This window comes from Glycine max, chromosome 5, assembly GCF_000004515.6.
Source record: "Glycine max cultivar Williams 82 chromosome 5, Glycine_max_v4.0, whole genome shotgun sequence".
Lineage (NCBI taxonomy): Eukaryota > Viridiplantae > Streptophyta > Magnoliopsida > Fabales > Fabaceae > Glycine > Glycine max.
Genome location: NC_038241.2, coordinates 17,130,614 through 17,140,871, shown reverse-complemented (window position 1 = coordinate 17,140,871; position 10,258 = coordinate 17,130,614). Strand labels below are relative to the sequence as shown.

General features: G+C 33.7%; 1 protein-coding gene across 3 annotated transcripts; it reads right to left on the bottom strand.

Moving 5' to 3' along the window:
• Nucleotides 1-1,435: 1,435 nt before the first annotated feature.
• Nucleotides 1,436-6,605, bottom strand: LOC100793054 (probable disease resistance protein At5g66900). 3 transcript variants are annotated; one of them, XM_006579820.3, is made up of 6 exons: nucleotides 6,473-6,605; nucleotides 5,025-5,253; nucleotides 4,167-4,570; nucleotides 3,670-4,028; nucleotides 3,090-3,361; nucleotides 1,436-2,964 (listed from the first exon to the last, which is right to left on the bottom strand). In XM_006579820.3, exons 2-6 carry the CDS (start codon nucleotides 5,224-5,226, stop codon nucleotides 2,138-2,140), a joined length of 2,064 nt encoding a protein of 687 aa, XP_006579883.1. In that variant the 5' UTR covers nucleotides 5,227-5,253; nucleotides 6,473-6,605; the 3' UTR covers nucleotides 1,436-2,137. The 3 variants fall into 3 exon arrangements, with proteins under 3 accessions (XP_006579883.1, XP_014631033.1, XP_006579884.1); XM_014775547.3 differs by lacking the exon at nucleotides 6,473-6,605 and adding an exon at nucleotides 6,291-6,437; XM_006579821.3 differs by lacking the exon at nucleotides 6,473-6,605 and adding an exon at nucleotides 5,548-6,266.
• Nucleotides 6,606-10,258: the final 3,653 nt, after the last annotated feature.

Sequence of the window (10,258 nt, the reverse complement as noted above, 5' to 3'; positions counted from 1 at the left end):
AAGGACACCATTTTAATTTTCTATTTTTTTATTGTTTTCAATACTTTAAATTCAGTTTGGTTTGCACGGTTTAGTTTATGTTGGCTTGCTTGTGAACCTAGTAGTATGTTGGTATTCATGTGATATTAAGCATGCTCCTCACATGTTTGAAAGAAAAATTGGATTTTAAAAATCATGATTTGAATGGATTGTTGTGGTTACAAGTGGTGTTAGCATAGCTTGGATGCATTTGTGAATTTAAGAAGGTTTCCAATGTAACATGAATTTGATGAAAAATTTGAGAATGCTTGAAAAAAAGATTTTGAGTTGTGTGTTGCTCAAATGAATGATGAGTGCCACTCTTTGGGGAAAGGTTAATTTTGAACCATTCTCTTATGATGATTTGTGTATACTAATAAAGAAATGATCAGGGCAAAATTTTGTTTGTTGGCTGTAGATTAAAAAGCCAAAATCCTTTTATTATTATCCTTTTGTGCACCCCATTTGAGCCTTTAATTAAATTTATTTCTTTCATGATAACCTAAAAAAGCCTAAAAGAAAAACAATACACTTTCTTACCATGGATAGGAGAGCCATTGCATGTACTAGGTTTAAAAGTTTGGGGGAGTGCTTGTAAGGACCAATTTGGGAACATTTGTTGGATCACATTCATGTAATTAAAATTGCATCACAACTGTGTTATTTAATTCTCTATAAATTTCAAGTTCTTGCAAAAAGCTTGAGTGAAACACTTGAGTGAAGAGGGACAAGCATTCTTGAGTTTTGTCAAATAAGGATTGTTGTACTTGCTTCCTTTCTTGAATTTAGGCATTTGCATCCTTGTTGTGGTCTCACTAAAGGCACCGTGGCTGAAATTTAAATCTTTGGTTGGTTCCTTTTCAAGTATGGATGAAAGCATGTACTAGATATGCTACGATGAGATTGATCTTTGTCCATGTGTTTTGTTATAGTGTTAGTATTTCTAGGTAGTCATTGCCAGTTTGTATCTTTTGCTTGAGGACAAGTAAAACTCCAAGTTTGGGTGAGTTGATAAGTGTTAAAATTATGTACTTATAAAGTTGTTAGATTTTTAGTCATTTATCTCACTATTTTCCTTATGTAGAGGCATGTTTTAACTCAATTTTCTTTAATTTCATTAGTAGTTAAGTTTTATTTCAATAATTTAGTTTTAGTTACATTGTAGTAAATTTCCCATTTTTGGTAGAAAAAAAGGAGAATAAAGATGAAGAACATGCTATGGAGTTGGAAATTGAGTACTGAAGCTTCAATAAACATCATATGAGGCAACAATTTGATGAAGTAGTAGAATCTGCTAGATGGCTAAGCCAAGTGTCACTTTAGATTGAAATTGATCTGCTCGACTATATATGTTGGGAAAGATTCAAGAAATTGTATTCAGATAGGAAAACTCAAGTGATAGAGGAGAAAAGAGATATTGTGCAAAATTGTTAAGTTTATTACGAATAACAAAATTTACAATGAAGGGGTTCAAAATACTCTCAAACTCTCTAAACCCAAAATACAGAGCTCCTTGTAAAGGAGACAACTACTATCTATCTAACCGAAAATGGTTACAAACGGAAAAAAATAGAAAATAGTTACAGTTACAACACAACTTATGTTAGTGAATCACCATGTTGGACGGTCCCTCGTACGTGACTGGATGCTCCACCAGGTGACATAGGATTGGATGACCTATATAAAAGATAAAAGTACTGGACCAGACGATCATTGTTGTCCATTCTATGTCTATCATGTATTGTCCAACAATCATCAATCTCCACCTTGATTCAATAATATTTCTGAATTACAACTAACTCAGTTCATTTCCAGCAATCTACAGTAAGTAGATCCAGATAATGCATGAACTTGTTTCTTAGAACCGGCTTCGTGAACATATCTGTTGGATTCTCCCTCGTATCAACTTTCTGGACTTTGACCCTTTTCTCAAAATGGATGAAGTGGTATCTAATGTCAATGTGCTTAGTCCTCTCATGATGGACTTGATCCTTGGCTAAACAGATTGCACTCAGATTGTCACAGAAAATGATGGCCTTTTCCTGTGGAAACCTAAGATTGCTAATCAAACCCGAAAGCCACTAACACAATGACATTAGCATGAAACAGGTATTAGGACTTAGGAGCGAATTTCATGAAGCCAATTTAAGTTAACATCAAGTTGAGGAACATCTATCTTTAGATTGGGAAGCATAGGTTTAAAAGCTTCCCATGAAGCAGCCGTCTCTTCATCACATACCACCTCTTTTAAATTCTCAAGATTGATGATTAAGGGTGGCAATTCACACCTTGGACAACTTGTCATGTACAGATTTCTTAGATTACAAAGATTACCAAAGTCCTCTGGTAAATTTGGAAGGTTAATGCAGTTTGAGATGTCCATATGTCTTAGATTCGAAAGTCTTCCAATAGAATTTGGTATCTCTTGCAAATCAGTACAGGAACTTAGCCTTAGAAGTTTCAAATTCTCCAAGTTTCCAAATTGTTGAGGCAATGCAGAAAGCTTATGGCAATTAGTAATGCTGAGCATCTTCAGGGAGGTGATATCACAGACCCCCTTAGGCAATTCTATCAGATCTTTGCAATAGTCAATATTCAAATCTTCTAGATTTGGAAAAGCATCTGAAATTAGCATGTTTCCATTTTCAAAAGCCTGTCTTGTATTACACAAGAAGAGGGATAACTTTTTTAGATTCTTCAATGTGACAAAGGGAGGAACCAAAATCCTCTCTAATCTGATTCGTTTTAGGTTGGATAATGAGCCAAGTAACTCAAAATTGTTCATTTTAGAAGGATGGAAACCATGATGTATGACTGTCAGAACTTTTAGTTTACTCATTTCTTTCAGGAACTTTGGAAAGGTGTACTGATTAGTTTGAAAGTTTAAAATCAGAACCTCAGCTTGAACTGGTTGCAGGTGGGACCAATATGATGTGCAAGTTTCATCTGCAAAGAATTACATATGGTGTCAATAGTAGAAGAACAAATTGAAGACCATAGGGACTTTCTGTTTTTTTTAACCATCTTTACTTTGTATGTAAATGTCTATACTTTAGAGAAAGATAACTAACCGGTCGATATAGACAATGCCCGTGCAGGGATCTGTTGGGGTTTTTGTTCAACACGCCATCCAAAAATATTTGACAGTACGCGGATCATCAAGCCTTGCTGTTTTTCTCTGGGCCACCATTTAGGTTTATTTTCTGTTATGTCAATCATCAGTCTTTTTCTCTGTTCAACTTGTTCCTGGTTGCTTTGATAAATTGCGAAGTCTCTTAAAATATCATGGAGAATGATGAAATGGTTATTGTAATAGTAACTGTCTGTATCACTTGTATTTTTCCTGGAAAATTAGCAAGCATTAATTCCTTAGGGTGAAAAGTTCCCTCACATCATTAAATATCCATGCTCTCTATTTGATAGAAAACTTACAAATTTCAATTTCTGTCATCAAAGGAAGTTCATGATAAGAATAAATGCAAAATTACAGAATGCAAGAAGTTTAAATTCTCAAGTTAAATGGTAACTTTGGAATGATTTATAAGGAATCAGCTGCTCTTCTCATGAGCCAACAAGCTATCGAATTATTTGTGCTATTGAATATATGAGGACAAAGTGTTGAGAAGAAATATAAGTAGTCATTGAATGTACCTTGTCACTAAGACATTAGCCAGATTCATGGAAGCTAATTTTTTGACAATGGCCGTTGCTATGCCATCATTATCTAGTCCATACAACTCTACCCACATATCAACAAGAGCAGCAACAGGAATTCTTTGGCCTTCAGGAAATAAAGCTAAGTCCATGAAGCACTCTTTGATGATGTGATTATCTTCCAAGACATCTAAGATCTTTTGGAGGGAAGTAATTAATTCAATGTTAGAATCAAGTATAGTATGACCATGTGAAAATTCCTCCACCATCTTTTGCCACATCTCATAAGATCGATTACTTAGTGATCTACCAATCACTTTAATGGCAAGCGGTAAACCCTTGCAATGTCTCACAACCTGCATTTCAGTGCAAGTAAATATAGTTTGTTATGACTCAGGCATCCATGCTGCAAATATATACATTAATATATATGCATTTCAGAAAATTCTTGTACGAATTACTCATATAATATGTCAGAAAGAAGGAACATGTACCTTTTGGACAAGATCTTCGTCGGGAATGTTTGAACTGTTTTTTTCTAAGAGAGCGTGGTGACGGAAAAGGGTTATTGCATCATTGTGAACAAGAGGTTTTAAGATGAATGGAGTGCCAAATCTATGGAATGCTATTCTTGAAGTCACCAAAATTTTATAATCTGATATCTGAACTTTAAATTTCTCAACTAAGGCTTCTGAGCCAGGCCAGACATCATCCAGGACCAGCAACATAGGACTTGCATCAATTTTCCTCAGCAAAAGTCCCAATTGATTGACTGCATCTTCATCGCTTTGAAACTCAGGCACTTGATATCCACAATGTTCAAATAGTCTTTCTACAATAATCTTCAACTTAGGCTTTTTTGAGAAGGTGACAAATAAAATATTTTCCTTGAATTTACCTAGAGAAACCAAAGAGAATAGTAAGCTCGGAAATTCTTTCTACAATAATATTAAATGGTGCACGTATTGCCAGAAATTAAATTACCACATTTAACATTATAAAAAAGGAACATGAACGGAAATGAAAGTAACTTATTATGCTCATGATCAAGAGAAAATGATTCTCTATGTTAGAGTAGCATATGCGAAACTTAGGAAATGATATCAGTATTCAGCAATCTTGAACTCTGCTTTAAGGTGCTCTCTATATTTCAGAAATATATAGGGAATTATAGCATTCTGCAAGTAATTAATTTCACCTAGTGCTACTAAACTTCCATTTTTTCTTGATGAATATCATCTGAAATTTTGCAAATATGAAATAAACCTTTTTTTTCTTACCATCTATAAGAAGAACTAGTTAATTCATTTATCATAGCAGAAAACAAAAAAGGGGTTAGTTACGAGATATACCTATGACTTGTTCATCCCAACAAAGCTTTGTAGCCAAAGTGGTTTTTCCTGATCCACCTAAACCAGTCAGCATAATGATGGACACACCTTCTTTAAGAAGCTCCACCTTCAACTCGCTCAAAGGTACATCCAACCCAACAGTGAATTCTGGTCCTTCAGGAACACCAAAAGGACGCTTGATTTGTTGTGCGGTGTCTTCCATGAATAACCAACTATTCGAGTCCTTTCTCTGTTCAATCAAACAAGGATCAAGTTGTGAGAAACATAGAAACTCAACATTGATGCATGAGCCTGAACATCTCAAATTGAAAGTTTAGAACAAGAAAAGAGACCGCTATAGTTTTTTTTTTTAAAAAAAAAATAAGAGAAAAAGTTTTATTCCAAATCTATACTTTGGGAAACGCATAATCTTTTCTTGTTAGCTTAATGTATCCTATTCATTAGTTAAAAGCATATCTTAACAAGAGAGTTAGCTGGTTAGGAAGAAGTATGATGATAATGGATGCAAATTTTCTCCTGTCACCTTTAATTTACACCTAGTATCGTTCTCCCTGTTTCTACAACCCTCATTATTTGTATTTTAACAATTGTTAAGAAAACTCTATATTAATTAATCCTATATGAAAAAACATTTATAAATGAGTCGCTATCCATTGTTGAAAATATGACGGTGTTCGATTTGATTCTTATACTTGACACTAATTTCTTGTTTTAGCTCCAACTAACACAAAAGATCTCCTTCAGTTTTGCTTTTCTACATGAAAAGGAAAAAACAAAACAGATGCATCCTGGTTGGTACGTGTAAACATTTAAAATAAAAAATTATACCTACATGAAAAAAATACTCTGACATCGTTATAATTTCGGCAAATCAGTTGTAAATATATTTTATGTATAAAAAAATTGTAAAAATATTTATTTAAGGATTAAAACGAAAAGCAATAGTATCAATTGTTACTAAAGCTTTAATTTATGATAAATTAGACTACTTATATATATCTTAAATAAGTTTTATTTTTTTGTCAAAAGACGTTCTTTTTCGTATAATATATATTGCATAAATATTGAATGATTGGATATAATAGTTTCAAATTTTGTATTTAAAAACATGTTTAATTTAAAAAATCATGTGATACGCTAAACTGACTTTCCAACGCATTAAAAGGAAAACAATAACAAAAAAATGTTAGCAGTCCATTAGGTGGATAAAACTTAAAAGAATCGACTAATTCCTAGCATCAAATAAAAACTATATGTATCTATTACATTGAAAAGTCGGTACAATAAGAACTGGCGTTTCAATATCCAAATATATAACTATATAATAAGAGAACATTTTGGAATTGTAGGACAAATTAAGGAAAATGAATAGGGTATAAGGTTAAAAAATATGATTGTTATTGTAATAAAAAAATGTGACAGATATATACTTAACAATATATATGTACCTTAATTAATTGAAATAACCAGAGACTTCCTTTGGATGTGTCTTTCTGTTACGTGTTCTTCTTGTTAACGATATGAAAGAAGTTCTTGTATGGGATAAAAGATTTGTTAGAATCGCAGACAGACATATTTATAGTCATGCATGCATAGTTTGTGTTGATCTAATACCTTATTAACGTGTTTTACTTTTCCTAGAATTGTCAAGGAAATTTCTTTGTGTGACGCAAGAGATAAGTATGAATAAGCAATGACGATTATAATAATTAACCGCCATAGCTTTATAAACTTTTTCGAATATATTCCTTGTTTTACAAGAATTAATCCACATACTCATAATAAAAACAAGAATTAACCCATATTATGACAGTGTTTGGTTTTGTTTAGAAAGGTTCATAATTCAGTAATTTCACTGCATCAGTACAGAAATCACGTCGACAGACCCGACCAAATGACGCAGAAGCTATTTCTCTTGACGTGGAAAGAGCGTGAGATTTGCCTTTGTATCTGATTGTTGACCAAGTCAGAAGTCAGACGAGTTTGGTCTCTGTTTGATTTGGGTGTCTGACACGTTGTTATTTAATAGAACGTGTGATGACGAGTTTGACACGTTGTTATTTAATAGAACATGTGTTGACGAGTTAGCCACGTTGTTTCTCTCTTTCTCAAGCATATGTCGATTCTCCCCATTTTCCAAAATCTGTTTTTTATTTTTTTATTTACAGTATGAAACTAAACAGTAGCGCTAATGCTTCCACGTTCCCATCAGGAGGCTTCCTCCAAATTAATATTCATAGATATGCTACCCACTCCATCCCGCGAGAATATTTGTTAGTGATATGATCTTAATTAGAAATCAAAATATTTTTACGGATAGATAATCTTTGAGTTGGTTATCTTCTAACAAGGAATCATGAAAATAAAACAAAAGATAAAGCTAGATGAGTTGAAATTAACACAAAGGAATATAAACCAGTTATATCAATTGTACCACTACTACAAAATATATAATCTACATCATTAAATCTACATTGATTATTGGAAAACCGATGTAATAAACTATGCAGGATATTTTTTAAATTTTAATCAACTTTATTAAGGTGTTTACGACGATTTTTATAAAATTGCCTTTGATATAAACATTACAAAGGTGGTATTATAAAAATTGTGTTTGTTTGTTACAGGATTACTACGGTTTACACCTAGCACCGTCGTTGAAATTATCATATTTTAATTCGCGATTTTTCACTTTCGTTGGTACTGCAATGTTCGATTAGCTTCTCGATCTTGACATATTCTGGAAACCTCCGAACGCACAGAAGAAGTTTGGTCGTACCTCCTTCAGTCTGCCGTGAGCTTGGAATTGTGCTAGCCGCAAGCTTGTCATTGTGTGTCTAAGTGTCGACAGGCAGCCTCGCAAGCTTGGTCGTACCTCCTTCACTCTGACCGTTATGCGGTAAGTACCAATATTGTTTTCAACTGCCATTGTTTGTTGTTCGTGTTGTCCTCGATAAACTAGGTTTCATTCATGCATGTCTGGTGTTTATGATATTATCAATTTGTTGACATTTGGAGTTTGTGTTTGTTTAAATCCTAAATTTACTTAGTTGTAAGGAGAAATCCCTTTCATCGTTTCCAAGCTTAGTGCAGAAAATTGTTCGTCTTGTATGGCGGCAGTAGATTCTTTAATCTCCCTCTGGCACTGGTATGTGGATTGTGGAGCATCATTCCTAGTTTTAACATGTTGATATTCTTTTGAGTTTTTCTTGCGTTGCCCAGTGAGGCGATGAGCAGCAGTAACAGCAGCTTCAGCAACTGCTGCTGAGGCAATGACCACTGTTAAAGCATGCTTGCTCTGTTCTTGCTCTGCCTCACTTAGTGTTGTTCCTTTTGAGGGTAGGGGATATTTAATTGAAGGAAATCTCTTGCTCTTTAGCCTTGCAAATATCCATTTCATTCTTTTCTCCTTTTGAATAAAAAAAAATTGTCTCATAAGAAACAAAATCCAAGTTAAAGACTTAATTTGAAAAGGCTCAAGAGTTAAAGACTCACCTTATCTTGTGTGGAATGTTTGTCCCATATAAGACCTCTTCACCAGACTAAAACAGCTCTTCTTTTTTGCCATTTAAGGATATCAACACATAGGTCAACTTCAATGTCTGTGATCTGATTAGCCATTCCTCTTAATAAGCTTCATGGGTCCTCTCGTTTTTATTTTCTCTCCATCTCTCTTTTTTCCAACTGTAGCAGACATGTTGATATGTCTGTTGGGTTTGAAATGGCAGCACTGTCCCTCATTGAGCTTTGATATTAATATTCTTGATTATTTAACTTATAGTTGTATATGTTATCACTTAACTAATATTGTTTTGCCAATTTTACCACACACACAATGAGATATAAATCCTCGTCTTCTTCTTACTCTACAATCTCGAAGCCATTCAACTTAATTCAATTAATAGATAAAAATTTCTAAAAATAAATCACTTGTAATGTATCCAAGTAAAAGATTCTAATTTACAGTATATGAGTGGATATGCAATAGAATGTTCACAATTTAGTTTAATTTATAAATAAAAAGTAATATGCACTAAAAATTAAAAAAAAAAAGCATAAAAACATAGATGAAAAGTGCTATTAACACATTCTCTAAAATCATCTTTAAAAGCATAGTTAGGTCACTGCTAAGTGCTAACCATAACCTTAAGGATTGTTGATAACAATATGGCCCTTTATAATGTGACGTGGGCTTCTCCATATAAGAAACCTGATGATACAATTTTCTTACTTTGCAATAAATGTGTCTTTCACAATCACAACTACTTTGAACTTTTTGAAGCTCATCTTCTGCAGGGTTTTAGAGAAAATAAGGCTAGTAGGCTTCACTGTGATTTCCACTCCCTTTGGTGATCTAATGGTGGCACTGTAGATTTTTGGCGCAGGATCTACATTAGTCACTCTTCTTTTGAAAAATCATACTCTTATGTCTTTGTTGCTTTCCAAGCCAAATTGCATGGTGGGGGTAGTTGATGTTAGGATATGGGACATGGTTATGCTTTTTTTCTATGGAAGGATATTGTAGAAATGTATGATAGAAATGATGGGAGTAGGAAGAGGATGAGTTTTCAGAAAATTGACACCTTAACTTGAATTGTGCTTATTAGCTTCTTGACTTACATTACATGGCTTACTACAACTTATGCCTTTATATAGGTTACATAGGTGATTTCTACACACTTCTATACTACTTAGTCCTAGAGTCTTCTAGACTCATCTATCATCTACCATCTATCTCTATAATATTCTAGGTGCTTCTATGACTTTAGATAATAAGATATTTTTCTACATCCATCAAGAAGTTTCTACACACTACAACATCTCCATAGGTGCAGAACTCTCTAGATAATGGACCACCAATTATACATCTACACTTTTCTAGATTAATCTTCAACACTCCCCCTTAATCTAGAATAGTCTTAAACTCCAAGAATGTCTCTGAATTTGATGAACTTCTTTGTTGCAATTGGCTTGGTGAAGATGTTTGCTAATTGTTCTTCAGTCTTGCAGAACTCCATTTTGATTTCTCCACGTTCCACGAGCTCTCTAATGAAGTGGTATCTAATCTCAATGTGCTTTGTACGGCTGTGGAATACTGGATTCTTAGTCATTGTAATAGCTTAAATATTATCACAATGAATAACTGTTGGAGTCTTGTTGTACTGGATTCTTAGTTACACTGTGGAATACTGTGGAATAGCTGACATATTATCATACTGTGGAATACTGGATTC

What these genes read in the sequence shown, in the direction of transcription:
- LOC100793054 (XM_006579820.3), bottom strand. Translation starts at nt 5,226, where the DNA reads ATGGAAGACACCGCACAACAAATCAAGCGTCCTTTTGGTGTTCCTGAA. An exon ending in GCTAATGTCTTAGTGACAAG is followed by an intron (nt 3,362 to 3,669) that starts GTACATTCAATG and finishes CTAATTTTCCAG; the next exon opens with GAAAAATACAAGTGATACAG. An exon ending in GGCATTGTCTATATCGACCG is followed by an intron (nt 2,965 to 3,089) that starts GTTAGTTATCTT and finishes AATTCTTTGCAG; the next exon opens with ATGAAACTTGCACATCATAT.